The 14,959-nt window shown below is 62.8% G+C and overlaps 2 protein-coding genes across 20 annotated transcripts in view; both read left to right on the forward strand.

Moving 5' to 3' along the window:
- The window catches only part of GBGT1 (globoside alpha-1,3-N-acetylgalactosaminyltransferase 1 (FORS blood group)), a 32,626-nt gene extending 26,388 nt beyond the window's left edge, over positions 1-6,238 (forward strand). For all 4 annotated transcript variants that reach the window (XM_032306221.1, XM_032306218.1, XM_032306220.1 and 1 more), the window contains one exon: positions 6,203-6,238. The gene's annotated coding sequence lies outside the window, so the exon portion shown is untranslated. The remainder of the gene's footprint in view (positions 1-6,202) is intronic.
- Positions 1-14,959, forward strand: part of RALGDS (ral guanine nucleotide dissociation stimulator) — a 43,307-nt gene that overhangs the window by 14,313 nt on the left and 14,035 nt on the right. For 6 of the 16 annotated variants that reach the window (XM_032306201.1, XM_032306214.1, XM_032306204.1 and 3 more), the window contains exon 1: positions 7,240-7,479. The exons of 4 other annotated variants lie outside the window; for them this stretch is intronic. In XM_032306201.1, the coding sequence (XP_032162092.1) occupies positions 7,297-7,479 (183 nt within the window). In that variant the 5' untranslated portion in view covers positions 7,240-7,296. Of the gene's footprint in view, positions 1-357; positions 853-7,238; positions 7,480-14,959 lie in introns of those variants that run through there. 6 more of the 16 variants (XM_032306200.1, XM_032306210.1, XM_032306202.1 and 3 more) reach the window with 5 other exon arrangements.

The raw sequence follows: 14,959 nt of genomic DNA on the forward strand, positions 1-14,959 counted from the left end.
TGACAGTGTGTCCTCCTAGTTAACTTTTGGTGGTGCCTTTTCTGGAATAATGGTGATGATGTTTGGTTTCTGGCTTTTTTACTACCCTGCTTGGCAGGATAGGCAGTTGGCAACCTCGGTTCGTCCTTACAGTTTAAAATGAGATCTTACGCCTGGGTGCCAGGGCAGAGACGCTCGAAGGGAGAGTGCCGGGAAGGCTTCGGGAATGAAGCGGTAGCTTGGCATGGGCGGGGTCCTCCGTGCCCCCCCGATGGCACTGCGCCCAGCTCACAGCTGCCTGGTAGCCCCATGGGCCGAGCCCTGTTTTGATCTCGGTGACTTGTACCTGCTGCCTTTCTAGCTCTGGGAGAAGGTTTCCCGGCAGGCAGTGGGAATGGGGATGGGGCCTTGGGGTCCTGGGGAGACAGCGGGGCCCACCCCAAGAGGACCCGGTCTGAGCTGGAGCTGCTGGGCCAGCTCAGGACAGAGCCCCGTGCCCCCGGCCTTGGCAGGCCTGTGGCCTGGTCCCAGTGGGGATTCCTGGCCCTGCCCATCATGGGCCCGTCATGGGAGCAGGTATGACAGCCACGCCGATGACACCAGGCCTAGGCACTCGGGCGCCCGAGCCATCGGGGCAGGCAGGCACACAGACGGGCAGACTGGCAGAGGGCCTCCGCAGGAGCTCAACCCCTGCCTGGCTCCCGTGCCACCATGGCCCGGGAAGCCGGGCCCACTGCCCCCAGGGCCAGGAAGGGCTGGGTGTTCTTTGCCTGTGTCTCTGTGGTGACGGCCAGGCGCAGGGCCACCGCCCACCGCACCACTCTCCAAAGCCCCACACGTTGGCCGGCACCTGTGCCAGCAGCAGCCACCGAGGTGAGTTTCTGGGGCAACTTGCGCTTCTGCCGGGAGGCCGGGTGGGTCCCAGCCAGTTCCGAGGCCCAGGAAGTGGTTCCCGACCGCCACCCCTCCCTCCGTCAGAACTTGTTGAAGGAGCCTGGTGGGAAGCCAGCAGGTGTCCTCAGCCCCATCCGGGTGTGAGAGGAGTGGGCACCGTGGACCCCCGCCCAGGCCGGCCTATTGACCTGCCCCCCGCCTGGGCGGCCACTGCCGGGTGGCCACGGGTTGTCCTAGCGGTTCCTGGTCCTTTGGTGCTTCTCAGATTTCCAAGGGCATGTGCGTTGTTTTATTGTCTGCTCTCCTGAGATCCAGGCGATGACAGTATTAGTGTCTTCCCATCTTCCTGATGGAGAAACTGAGGCAGGAAGGTGCAGAGCAGGGACTTGAGCACAAATCCAGGCTCCAGATCTTAAGAGAGAACTTTCCAAACCTACAGGCCCCCTCCTCGGTGTATGTGCCGTGCTCCTCGGACGCAGGCTCCACAAGGGACGGGACCCCCGCCTCCGACTCTGCTCGCCCACTGTCCCCTCTCCGCCACGCTCTGTGTTTCAGGCTCTTGCATTTCCCTCTGTCTGTGTCCCCTTCTGCTTCTTTCTCCTTTCCTCCCGTCACCTCCAGCCGTCACACGGCAGATGGGCGGCTCGCAGAAGTGTCGGATGTCCATGGTCCCTGGGGCGTTGGGCACTGAGCAGTCCAGGAGTGGCGGCGGCATTGTCAGGGTGGCCCCCGTCCCCCCTCTGTGGATGGCGTTTATCATGGTGAACGGGCTGCACTGTGTTCCTCTGAGTAACCCCACACACACCCTGGGAGTTGGGGTCGGGGTGGGCGGGTGAGCACCCACTTCCACGGGAGGCCAGCGAGGCCCCAGAGCAAGCTCAAGGCCGATCCGGGGCCCATGGGATGCCAGTCCTGGGCCGTTTCCACGGCTCCAGGCATTGATGTATTTTGTTCTCGTTGCCCCCGGGACAGTAACGCCCCGTGAGATCAGAGATTGGGGGTGATCATTACGTCACATTCCTCCACCCAGGATGGTCTCCTGGGGGCTTGGACGCCTCATTTTCTGCCTCCTGACCAACTCCGAGCTCGCCCTCGGGCCTGTGGGAAAGCCCCCTCCCCCCCAAGGAGGAGGAGGAGGAAGAGAAGGAGAGCCCTGGAAGTTCCCAGGGACCCGGAGACAGAGACGGAGGGGGTGGGGCTCAGCCCACGCTCTGGGCGCAGGTGTCCCAGCCCCTGCCGCGGTGTGTGCTCACCCGCCCACAGCAGGCCAGCCCAGGAGCCAGGCAGGCCAGGAATGGTGACGCTGACATAAGGAAGTGACCCAGGAGCCCGGCCAGGCTACACCCTCTCCGTGTGCTCCTCGGGATCTAAATATAGCCCACAAAGGACAGACACGGGCCCTCCACCTGCCCAGAGGGAGGTGAAAGGTCTTCCCCCGAGGCCTGACCCAAGTCTGGGTGGCCACCAGCGCCCTCTGTGGCCTTGGCCCAGCCCAGGTGGGAGGAGGTGATGAGCAGGACCTGTGGCCCCGTTGCGGCTCCAACTCCTCCCCAGCACTGCGGCCGGGCCCAAACCCCATGCCCCGGGACCCCGTGCCAAGGCGGAGCTGGTCTAGAGTGGAAGGACAGCAGCACGTAGGGGTCACCTGTCACGTACTAGGGTGGGTGGCAGGTGGTTAGCACGGGCCCGGCAGGAGACCGGGGCTGGCTCGAGGCTCCAGGGATCGAAGCAGTTCTGTGGGAGCCTGGTGGGGCACTGTGAGGGGCCCCAGATGGAAGCCAGAGCCACTCCAAGCAGTCGGTCTTTTGCCCTGAAGGTTGTGGGGGCACTTTTGAAGGGTCAAGACCCCTCTGACTGCCATGCGTCTGGGAGACCAATGGTGGGTTGGAAGCAGGAAGGAGACGGGGCCCCAGAGGTTTGGCCTCCATACCCCTCTCCCTTCAACTGCTGCTCGGGGAGCCTCCCAGCCAGGCAGTGATGGAAGGCCCGATGGGGCCCGAGCCTTGCCCAAAGGCGACCGCTGCCGGTCAGCTCCCGCCCAGCCTCCCGTGGCTCGGAAACACAGACCCCAGGTGACCGGATGGTCTGAAGTTACAGGAGAAGCAAGAAATGTGGATTTTTATATGAAATCACCTGACCTTTACTGTTGGCTCAAAAATTTAAAAATACTTTGCGAGCCAAACAAAACACACGCGTGGGCTGGATATGGGCTGCTTCCAGCCCCTGACTTGTCAGTTCTCAGCCCGTCTTGGAAGCTTCCTCTGCAGGGAGCATCCTGGCCCCAGAACGGTCTGTACAGCATAGCGCTGTTCTCGGGGCACCTCGTGACCCCCGAGGAAGGGCAGGTGCACTCCCCAGGGAAAGGCTGGGAACCTGGGACCGCTGGGGGTGGGGCGAGCTGTGAGCAGGATGAGGGCCCCACGTCCAATAACCCCACACCTTCTACAGTACTTTGTGGCGCTTCTCCCAGCAGACCCTCCAAGGGCAGGGGCAGTCACCTTGGTTTTCACTCACCAATATCATCAGGCTGCCTCCAGCCCCAGGTGAGCTGTAGGGCTCAGTTTCCCAGCACCCACAGCCATGGCCTCCAAAGGGAAGCCCACAGCCTTATTTGTTCTGACTATGCTCAGGGGGCCCCTAGGCGTGGGGCGAGCCAGGCACATGGATAGTGGGGAAGCTGGCCAGGTGTGCACTGCCGTGACCTGGGGTCCGGGGATTGTTGCCCTCCCTTAGTGGCTGCTGGGAGCCTCAGGAACCTCAACGGTGAGGCTCAAACTCTGTCCTTTTTCCTTTTTTAATTTCTATCATGGCAACTTCCAACTAGACAGAAGAGTGGGGAAGTACATCAATACATCCCAGCCGTACTGCTCCCCGGTGTTCCAGGACACTCTGGGGCCCGCTCACCACCCACCACCCCAATGTCCCGCGTCCCCTACGGCAGATGCTGTTTGCACAGATCCCAGGCACACAAATTCCAGTATGTCCCTCTAGTCGTCACTGCATTGCCACGATCATGCCCAGACAGCGATACTGAGTATCACCCAACATCCAGCAATGTTCAAATAATCTCGATCGTCCCTTGGGTTTGGTGGTATTTTTTTTTTTTTAATAGTTGCCCTGTTCAAATTACCATCCAAGTTGATCCAGTGTTGCATTTCGTGACGTCTCTTACCTTTCTTTCAGTCTACGGCTTCCCCTTTGTTTATTTTTTCTTCTGGAACGAATTTGTTGAAGAAACTGGGTGGTTTGTCCCATAGAGATTCCTACCGTCTGGAATTTATGGACTGTCTCCTCCTGGTGTGTTTAAAAGGCAGCAGCGCAGCCTCCTCCCACCTCCCCCATAATTCCCCCAAATGGAAGTTACATGCAGAAAGCTGGTGGGGTTCGCGGTTGGCTTTTGGCAAGAACACTTCATGGGTGACTTTGTTCTTCAGGTAGCACCTACCGCCCTGGGCCCCTCTTTTGGGCTGCCCCTGCCCGTGGTAAGGGGTCTGCCCCACAGCTTTGGGGCAGGATCATGAAGGGAAGTGCGTGATGGCTCAGGAGAGGGTCTCGCAAGCCGCTGGCGCCCCGTGAGCCCCGTGAACCGCAGCCCCAGTCACTGACCGTGTGGGGCGGAGTCGTGGGGACCCCGAGCACCTGTGTGAGGGGCTTTACCAGTTACCTCCTTAGTCATGCCCCCTTTACGCAGGAGAAAGCGGCCTCGGAGGTGCGGTGATTTGCCTTTGCCTCGGAGGTGCGGTGATTTCCCACAGTGAGAAAAGGGTGTAGCTCGGCTTCAAACCCAGGCATCTCGGTGTGCAAGCCTGCCCTCGGCCACACCAGCACTCTGGGAACTGAGACGTGTGCCGTATGCACGCAGCTGGAGCCGTGAGCAGGCTTGCCAGGAGCCCAGAGGAGAGCCCCCAGAGTGTATGGGGGGGACGAGGCAGAAGGACTGGTTGAGTAAAGGCTACGCCGTCCTGCCCCCTCCCCGTGGATAATGTGCAGGTAACCTGGGATGGGGGGGGGGCAGCCCAGCCAGTTGTGTGGGGGGCGGGGCGGGGGCTGGAATTCCCCCTCCTCACCACACCAGCCCACCTGGACCCTTCAGGCCCCGGACCTGGACCTTCAGGGTTGGAGAGGTGGGGACAGCCGCTGCATTCCTCCAGTCCTCGGGAGTCACTTGGCCTGCACCTGCCCTTTTCCAGGCAGTAAGATGGGCTTGAGCTTGCATCCAAGGGCCCTCCCTGGGAGAAGGAGATAAAGAGAGCCGAGCAGAGGGAGATAAGTGAGCACTGGCAGGTGCTGAATTCCCTCCAAATTCCCAGAGGCGGAAAACTTGGCCCCAGGAGAAGGAGTGGGAAGAGGAGCTTCTAGCCAGAGGGCGGTGGTCCTTGGCCAGGTCACCTTCTTGTTGCTCCCTGAGGAGCTCCTTCCTCCAACTGTGCCTCCCAACTGGCCCTCCCTGGGGGCAGAGCCCAGAAGCTTCCAAAACAGCCTCCCCAACTAAATCTACTCATCTTGCTAAAAAAACAAAACAAAAACCAAATAGCATTTATTACATGTGCATGCTTATTACAGTATTGTAGAAAAATTAGAAAACTCTGGAAGTGAAAAGAAAAAAATGTGCAGTGCTGTTCAGAAATAAGTACTGTCACTCTTGCACAGGAGGTCCCTCTGGTCGAATGCATGTGTGCAACGTCTGGTCTGAAAGCATGCTCGGCAGCCTGGTTTCCCTACTCCCCGGTTACATACACCACGCCGTGGCTCTCCGGGTGTGCAGGGGCACCAAGGGTCCTGTGAGTTGGCCCAGGGCAGAGCTGTAATCCTCCCTTCCGTGAATATGCTTGTACAGGGACCCATGTCAGTGCCTCTGATTGCGCTGGCCTTAGGGGGAATTCCTGAGTGGATCATTGAGTCCAAGGGCAAGAGGATTTTTAACGCCCTTAATAGAAAGTGCCAGGTTGTCTTCTACCTGTCTTTGTCAAGGCCTTGCTTCCTGGCTGGAGGGTGCTCAAGCTCCCCGTGTGGAGAGCTGAGGCTTGGTTGGCACACAGCGGGCGCACACAATATGCTTATGGAACATGTAGTCCGGTCCTGCTCTCTCGTTTTACAAATAGAGAAACTGAGGCCCAATAGTAGGAGACCGGTTCTGGGGACATTGGTAGCATTGCCAGGGTTGCTCGCAGCAATGGCTGGGGCTCTTTGAGGGCTGAGGCCAGAGGCCAGGCAAGGCCCCAGCAGTGGGTTCGGTGTGCAAGACAGTCCCACTGATTTATGTCTGTAAATACCCTCTTGAGGGGCGCCTGGGTGGCTCAGTGGGTTGAGGCCTCTGCCTTCGGCTCAGGTCATGATCCCACGGTCCTGGGATCAAGCCCCACATCGGGCTCTCTGCTCAGCAGGGAGCCTGCTTCCTCCTCTCTCTGCCTGCCTCTCTGACTACTTGTGATCTCAGTCTGTCAAATAACTAAATAAAAATCTTTAAAAATAAATAAATAAATACCCTCTTGACCCGGCTGTTAAGTCCAGCCTCCCTCTAGAACTCACAGGCTTCTAGAAGGTGTAGCTGGGGCTCCCTAGCCCTGCAGCCTGAATCCCACCCGCACACTGCCCTGAGATCTTGACCACTCAAGTCTCCAGTGGCCCCAGCCGACCAGCCAAGTGACCGGTGCTCCAGCAGGCAGTCGTCCCTCTGGACCCCTTACCTTCTTGAATGTCTAGAAGGCTCCAGCCTGGTGACATCTGTCGTGTTCTACCCCCGCCCCGCCTCCTTGGCAGCTCTTCCACCTCCCTTCTGCTCCTACCTGCTCCTGGGCACGACCATGGGGCTAAAAGGCAGTACTGCAGACAAGGGTAGGGCTTCTCCCCAAACACACACAGCAGTGAGGGCTTTCACGAGCACGCGTGCGCCCAGCTCACAGCCGGGCGCAGGCACAAGCCGGCCAGGGCCCTGCATCAGTTCCCGGGTGTGACCAGGCTCAGAGAGGTAAAGCAATTTATCCAAGGCCACCGAGCTAAACTTCACTGGGATCCGTGGGAGCCAGTTCTGACACCAGGGCCGCGCGACACAGGCACCGCACCCACGCAGGGTGTCTAACCGCGGCCCCCCCGCCCCCCCGCAGCACGCACAGCACGTGCGCTCCGGGGCTGGCCCTCCAGCCGGCTGGCAGGGGCGCGCGCGCGCGCGCACACGCAGTCACGGGCCCCGGCATCTGCGGCCCCGCCCCCACCACCGCGTCGCCAGCCCCGCCCCCACCACCGCGTCGCCGGCCCCGCCCCCGGCCTGACCTCCGCGGGAGGCCGGGCCGCGGGCGCAGAGCGCAGGGCGACGCAGAGCCGCGCGGGCCGCCGCCGCCCCCGCCGCGCGCCGGGCGGGCCCCCGCGCCCGCGCCGCCCTGGGTCCCGCGGCCCGGCCGGCCGCCCGCGCGCCCGCGACCGTCCATGGTGCAGCGCATGTGGGCCGAGGCGGCCGGGCCTGCGGGCGCCGCCGAGCCGCTGTTTCCGGGCTCTCGGCGGAGTCGCAGCGTGTGGGACGCCGTGCGCCTGGAGGTGGGCGGCCCCGACAGCTGCCCGGTGGTGCTGCACAGCTTCACGCAGCTCGACCCCGACCTGCCGCGCCTGGAGGTGGGTGAGCCCGACGAGATCGCGCTCCTCGCGCCGAGCCCCGGGGCAGCGAGGCGGGCGTGGGGGCTGCCGCGCGATCGGTCCGGACGTTCGGGGACCAGAGCGCTCTCTGGCCCCGCCGAGCCGAGGCGCGCCGGCCCCGCGCCCCTACCGCCCGGGTAGACTTGTTCCCGCGGGCTGTCACTGGTGACGTCCCCGAACTTCTGACAGCGGGGCCTGGGCCGCCGTTCTCCGTCGCCTGCCCCGGGGCCTGCGCCGGCCGTAGGGCTTCGCGGTGCAGGTGGTGAATAGTGATCAGGGCGGCGGACTCCTCGGCAGCTGGGACCACAGCGGCCTTCCAGGCAGTACCCCTTGCGGGCAGACGGAGATCCGCTGTTCAGGGCTGCCGCGACAAGGGAGGTGGAGGGCACCAGGCAGGCTTCCAGCCTGTGCTGCGAGGTGTCCAGGCAGGGAGGTGGCGGGAAGGGCCTCTCAGGCTGAGGGCGTGACTCATTTCTGCTTGATTAGAAAGTATGCGGACACCCTCGTAAGGATTGGGGAGGATTCAAAGAAGGGGGGTGTGCCTGTCACGATGAGGGGTGGGCGTCACTAGGTGAGGGCTGGGTCTCTGGTTTCTGGTGTGCTGTGGGCAGTGGGGCCCAGTGGGTCATGGGGTCACAGTGGGTTGGGGGGCTGCCCTGCCCCTCGAATCTGACTGTGCGCCTGACTGCCTCAGAGGTGGCAGAATCCGGGATGGGTCCCCTGGCCGCATTCCGCCTGGACAGAGGCCATCTCTGGGTCCAGGGGCTTGGCACATATCTAAACCAAATCAGAGCCTTAATGGTGAAGTTTGAAACCCCTGCTGGTTAGGTACCCCTAACCACCGCCTTGGTGCCCCCCACCCTTCCATCATGTTAGGCTGCAGTACCAGGATGGCCGGCCTGGATCTTGCGCCTTGTGTAGCCCCAGGGCCTTGACCGGGAGTAGATGCCTGTTTGCCCAGGGATAAAGCATGTCTCCATGCCCTTGGGGGGCAACCTTTGGTGGGGGAACTGTGGGCCTGGGAGATTCCTCCTGAGCTGGGCGGGTGGCAGGGCCAGGCGAGTTCTCCAGCCCTCGTCCAGCCACAGCTCCAGTCTTTGGCGGCTGGAGCGACCCCCAGGGACGGTGGGGGTGGGAGGCCTGACACCAGCCCAGTACTCATCTGACTTTCATTACGTCTGGCAGCGGCCTGGGCTTTGTGCGCTGGGAGGGTCTGGCCTGCGTGCTCGAAGGGGCCAGGCAGGTTCCTGGCCTGGGTGGGGCGGGCCTTCGCTGCTTCTCTTCCTCTCTCTCAGTCTGTCTGCTCCCAGAGGAACCGAGCTGTACCCCTGCCCAGGGGTCTGCCTTCCCTCCGATCGCCACCCCCCTTCCCCTCCCCCTCTGCAGCTCTCCCTGCTGCTCTCCCTCACCCGGCCTCAGCATCGAGATCCAGGCCATGGCGGCTGTTTAGAAATCAAAGGGGAAGCTTCTGGCTGGGGCAGGAAAACCAGGGTCCTGGCAGGAGAGGAGGCCACTGCCGGAAACCAAACACAATGACCATTTACCATGGGCCGAGGGGAGGGGGGGTGGGCTGGGAAGTCCCTGTCCGTCCTGCCAACACACGCCCGCCCCCCATCCTGGAGCTGATTTCCTGGTCTCTGTAGCAGGCCAGAGCCAGAGTGACCCTGCTCGGGGTCCCTGTCCTCTCTGGAAACCACCAGGCGATTTCTGCCTGCCCTACCCCCGGCCCCATTTCCTCACCGTGCCTCCGCCCAGTCCTTCCCTCTCTCAGCTGCCGGATATCCTTGCGCATCTGGGCAGCCTCCCATCATCATGATCGTGAGCCGGGTCACAGCTGGCCCAGCTCGGCCAGAGGGGCTCTGTGCTCTCCGGCAGTCCCCTGACCCCTGCACTTGTCTCTGGGCAGGCCACTGCCTTGGCCAGGCAGGAGGAGATCTCGCTCTGGAGCACCTACAGGCTGCGGGCCCTGCTCCCGCGCCCCAGCTGCGTTCGACGTGGCCCTGCAGAGTAGTTGTCCACTGCACTTTATAGTAGACGGCGGGCCAGCGGAGTGGGGTCGCTGCTCTTAACATACGCACAGCGAAGAAGGCCGTGCTGCCAGGTGTTGAATGGGGGCCGTTATTTATTGGGCTCCTGCTGTATGCAGGAGCCCACTGCAAGGATCCGAGAGGGCTAGGGCAGAGCTCATGGTCAAGGCAATTAAAAGTGCATGGGGCCCCGGGGGTGGGGGCACGGTGGGAGCTGCACGGGGGACGGAACCAGGCTCAGGCAGCCCAGAAGCCCCCAGTCAAGGGAAGGGTAGCAAGGCAGAAGTCCTCTGGGCCGGAGGACACCGGGAAGAGTTTCTAGGAAGGAGCAAGCGGACGGCTGCACCCCACAGATTTAAAAATGCCGCAGACAGGAGCCGGTACTCTGTCAGAGGCTCCGTGCTAAGTATTTTGCATGAATTTTTGTGTCTTTGCTGTCAGGATTGCCCATTTAACAGACGAATCACCTGAGGCACTAGAGCTAGATGGCACAGACTTACCGAGCTAGTGAAAATGGCAGAGACGGGAGTCTGGCCCCCGTCGTGTGACCCTGCAACCGCAAGGCCTGAGCACGGTCTAGGCGGCAGGGAACACGGAGGGCTTCTCTGTTCTTCAGAAGTAACTAGGAGAGGCCGCCGCCCACCACCACCCCCAGCCTCCTGCCTCCTTCCTGGCTGTCTGGTCTCTTGATCACACTCTGTGCCGCTCTGCTCTGAAGTTTAAGCCCCAGGGCTCATTTGCCTTTGACCCTGGAGGCCTTAGAGGTGCAGCCTTGTGGGGGGTCTTTGTCTGCAGACTGGAATCTGTGAGGAGGGCTTCTTAGCTCACTCCAGACTGCAGGGCCTTGGAGGGGACTGACTGCTACCAGCTGGGCCCCCACTGACCCTGGGGTTCCCCTCTTGCTCAACTCCTCAGGGATTCCATGAGAAGAGGAAGGGGGGCCAGGCTGGCTGGCACTGGGCCCTCCTTCCTCCAGTAGGTGGGAGGCATTGAAGCATGCCCGGCTGGGTCCCGGAAGCAGCGGGGACAGTGGGACTCAGCCTTGGGTGACTGCTCACAAGCTGGGCTAGGTTCGATCCTCTACTCGGAAGCCGGACTTGTGTTTCCAGGCCCTCTCTTCGGGGCTGGTAGAAGGAGTTGGAGTAATTACGCACTGGCCCTGGGCAGCCTCTGAGCAAGCCGGGTGGTGGTGGGGTGGGGGCGATTTCGGGACACGGTGCCCAGGAGTCGAGGACGGGCTCTTAGGGGCTGCTGGCCAGCTCCCCAGATGGCTCCCAGCACACGGCCCTGCACTGTGGCCACCCTGCCCCAGGCTCGGGCTCCCAGCCTCCTGGGCTCAGAAACACGGTGTTCCCAGACTTGCAGCTCTGACGACACGGCTCTCCCCGCTCCCATTCTGAGGGTGGGGAGCCGAAACCTGCAGCCTAGTGCAGGAGGGGCAGCACTGTGAGCGGACCCAGTCCCGCAGCCCTCCGGGCCGGCCTGCAGCTGGGCGTGGAAAGAGGCTGGCTAGAAGATGGCTTGGTGAGCAGGGCAGGAGCAAGTGGGGAGCTCCAGGGTGTGGGTGTTGCCTCTGCACTCTGGGGAACGGGGAAGGGTCGGACACACCTGGAGCCCTAGTGTCCTCAGAAGCAAGGGCCAGGTTCGCACACACTGGTCAGAAGTTGGAGAGGAGAGGGAGCTGCAGGGGAAGGCCAGCTGGGCTTGCAGCCCTGGACCTGCTCCCACTCCCGGAGCCTCACTTGTCCTCATCTGTAAAATGGGCCTGAGACCAGTTCCTCCCCTAGGATTCAGGTGAGGACCAAGGGAGCCTGGCAGCCTGATAAGTGGTCCCACAGTGCCTGCCTGGCACAGTGTCCAAGCCAGACAGGTGGCAACTGCCATGATTGTGTTTTCTGACAAGGTGCCAGGGCAGTGTCCATGCTCTGGGGTTTGGGGGCAGAGTTGGCGTGGCGCGTCTCAGGCCTGGTTCCCATAGTTGAACCTCAAGGCCCGCAGCTGGAACCCCAGCAGCAGCCACTCCGTGGAAGGGTGCCGGGTACAAGACAGCTGGGCCCCTCCATTGCCAACCAGCAGGGTCACCTGAGGAAGGTCCTGCCACCTCTGGCCTCTGCTCTGAGCCTGAGTGCGGCAGCCACAGCAGAGCACGGCAGCGGCCAGGCCTAGATGGGACGAGGTTCATGGGCCACGGTTAAAATCCGGGCCCTGGCTGCCCCTTCCTGGCTCCTGACATGAGTGAGTTCCCCATCCGACTCCTCCCTCACCCATCAAGTAGATGTGACAAGTGTGTAAAAAGCCTGGCCCCCAGGAAGCATCCACAGACCTCGGACTCTGTGGTTGGTGGTGGACGCTTGGTTGTGGCTCTTGGGGCTGGACGTTCAGCTGGCCCTGCCCCGCACCCCCTTTGGACCCAGGCCACCCTCCTCCTCAGCTGTCACCAGCTGCACTCCCTCAAAGGCCTGACGTGGGGTGGCCTGCTAGCCTGACAGCCAGGAGCTGGCCTTGGATGGACAAGAGGACAGGCAGTGGGCACGGCCAGCGTGGAAGTCCCTCCCCCTCCCCCCCGTACTTGAGGCATCCTCTTTTTCTTCTCTGTACATGCTGATGAGTAACTGGGTTCAGGCTGGTGGCAGGGGGGTCCGTGGGGACAGCCTCTTGGGGGCTCATGAGGCTGGTCACCAAACTCCAGTGTCTGGGGTCACTGAGCTCCCGGGTTGCCCTGGCCAGCCAGCCCCTATACAGTCCGAAGCCCAGGCTGCCCCTGTGGGATGCAGTGCGTGGGGCCAGGAGTGTGGCTCAACCCCACCCAGGGCTGACCTGGGGTCCCCACTTGGTCCTGTCCATGTCCTCGGACTCAGGGAACAGGACACCCACCAGAGGGTAGGGGTAGGGCCCTGCTACACACCAGGAGGCTTTTCCTTCTCCCCAACTTGTTGGAGCTTATGGTCCAAGAAATGAACCAGGACTTGGACTTGAGAAGTCCTGGGTTCTCTCCTCAGCCCAGCCCCGCGGCCGGCGGCTTGGTGTCCATTCCACGAGTGTTTGCAGGATGCCTTGTCTGAGTGGTCCGGGAGCCTGGGATCCCAGCGGGGCTGACCAGGCCCTCTGTCCATCTCCCATCGCCACTCCTGCACGTGAGCAAAAGGCCAAGGTCAGAAAGCTGCAGGGCTGGCTTGGGCAGTTTAGGACTCCTACCCTATCTGTAGTGGCTGTCCTGGAGGCTCCCACGGGGGCCCTCAGGGTTTCCCCGCTCGGTGTCTGTCAGCAGCTCTGTGGGGCTCTGGTCCGCAGATGGTGCCCAGTATCCTCTGTTCCCGTTTCCAGGGTGCGTCACGTGCCAGGTGCTGTGCACTGTCTCTGGACCCGCTGTCGCCCTGTAGAGAGCTGCTGCTCTTGTACCCATTTCCCGGATGAGCTCACTGAGGCCGGGGCAGAGAGGCTCGGCAAAGCTGGGAGTCAGAGCCCTTCATGAAAGACGGTGTCCTGGGGTCTGGTGGGCCCCACGGAGGGTCCTCATGTGCCTGGGGCTGCAGGGTGCCGACCAGTGTCCAGGAGAGGGCCTGGGGTGGCATCTGTGACTCTGTGGCCCTGGGTGGCAGCTCAGCAGGGTACATGAAGGACCTCATCTCACGCAGGCGCAAGCCACTGTGGTCAGAGCCACCCTGCCCCGCCCACGTGGGACCAGGTCTCTGCACGTGGCCTGAAGAGACAGGAGGACCCCGTGGTGCAGGCTCGAGCCTTTCTTCTCTGGGTGTCTCAGCCCTGGACGGGGTCTCTGTAGGAGGAGCCGGTCTGCGGAGGAGGCACCTGGGGGGTTTGGAGGCCCCTTATGGCCATCACCGTAAGGAAATCCACACCGAGGGGAGCAGAGTGGGGATGAGAGTGGCGCTGCCATCTCCCTGCACACAGGCACGAGCCGCCTCCCGGGAGAGTTGGCAGGGCTGGGGAAGAGCCAGCAGGGCCCCTCGGGTCTGTCCCAAAATGCGGGTGGGATGGGGCCTGGCCTGCAGTCACTTGGGGACAGGCATGCTGCTGGCCTGTCATCCTGAGAAGGCTGATCGGGTGACACCCAAGTAGTTTCTCCTTCTTCTTGTCCCTGGGGCTCTGGGCTGCACTCAGAGGGACAGCGGGGTGTGGGGCACTTGGGTGCCTGTTCTGCCGGCGTCTGCTTACCAGGATCTGGGGGCACTGCCCCACCCACACTCCCCTTGACCCAAGCCATGGAAGGCCAGGCAGCATGTGCAAGGCCCAGCTGCTAACTGGATCCCAGGAACCTGGGGACATTGGCTCCCCAAGGACACAGCCATCCCTGTGGCGTTCTGTTCCCCTAGAAGTCAGCCGAGCACCCTCCTGCCCTGAAGAGGCCTCCCCGAAACCATCTGTCTGGTCAGCCACGCCCATCCTTCCCCAGGAGCCGCCCCCCTCCCCGCCAGAGCACCCCCCACGTGGGCCTGCGGGCGCTGCCCTCTGCCTGCAGGGTGGCCCAGGGTCGCCTACAGGCACAGGGCTCTGCCCATCCTGCTGCGGGGGGCCCTCGGGGGGACAGATGCCTGGTGTTAGCTGCTTTCCCTCTCAGTCCCTGGAAGCGGGGAGGAGTAGGACACAAATGCCCTGCTCTGCCGCTTCCTGGCCGGGCCCCCGGGCCCTTTGCTTCAGAGCCTGCCCCTCTGTGCAGGAGGTGGTCACGGGCTCCTGCACCCAGCTCTGGGGGTCTGCTTTCTTCCTGCCGTGGCTGCGGCTGCCCAAAGGAGCCAGAGCAGCGCCCCATCTGTGTGACAGGGCGATGACTCCCGGCATCCCGCCCCGCCCCCCCCCACCAGCCGGCAGAAGGGGGCCCCTGGGGGTGGGGATGGGGGAGGGGCTTGGGGACCACATACTGCGCAGGGCAGCTGCTCTGCTGGCGAGGCCCAGGGCTCACTGCGGGGGTGGGGGGTGCTGCTCTCTGGACTTGCCAGGGGATGGCCACTGCCTGCCCGCAGCACCCAGAAGCCTGGGTGGAGCCCCATTAGGAGCCAGGTGCCCTGTGGAGTTCAGGGGCAGGGCCCTCTGGTGGGCCCACCGGTCCTGCATGGGGCCCCCCAGCTCACTGCCCACAAGCCGGGTGTTCCTCCCAGCTGAGCCACACGTGACTAAAATAACCATGGAGAAGGCCAGGCCCTTCCAGCCCCGGCTCGGCCTCCACGGGAAGTGGGCTCAGACCCCTGAGGACATGCCAGGGTGGTGGCCCCCCGTCCAGCAGGGAGACAGCTGGTCTCTGCAGCCTGCATCCTCTGAGGGCTCTTCCAGACGGGGGAGGGAACGTGAGCATCTGTCTCAGCTTTTCTGCTCAGGAGGAGGCTCCCCTGTTCAGTGGAGGGGCTGGGTCATCAGAGGGGTGTGGGTGTAGGAGGTGGCACTCGGGGCACCTCTGCCGGTCCCCTGCTAACTCTCCA

Source organism: Mustela erminea, chromosome 12, assembly GCF_009829155.1.
Source record: "Mustela erminea isolate mMusErm1 chromosome 12, mMusErm1.Pri, whole genome shotgun sequence".
Lineage (NCBI taxonomy): Eukaryota > Metazoa > Chordata > Mammalia > Carnivora > Mustelidae > Mustela > Mustela erminea.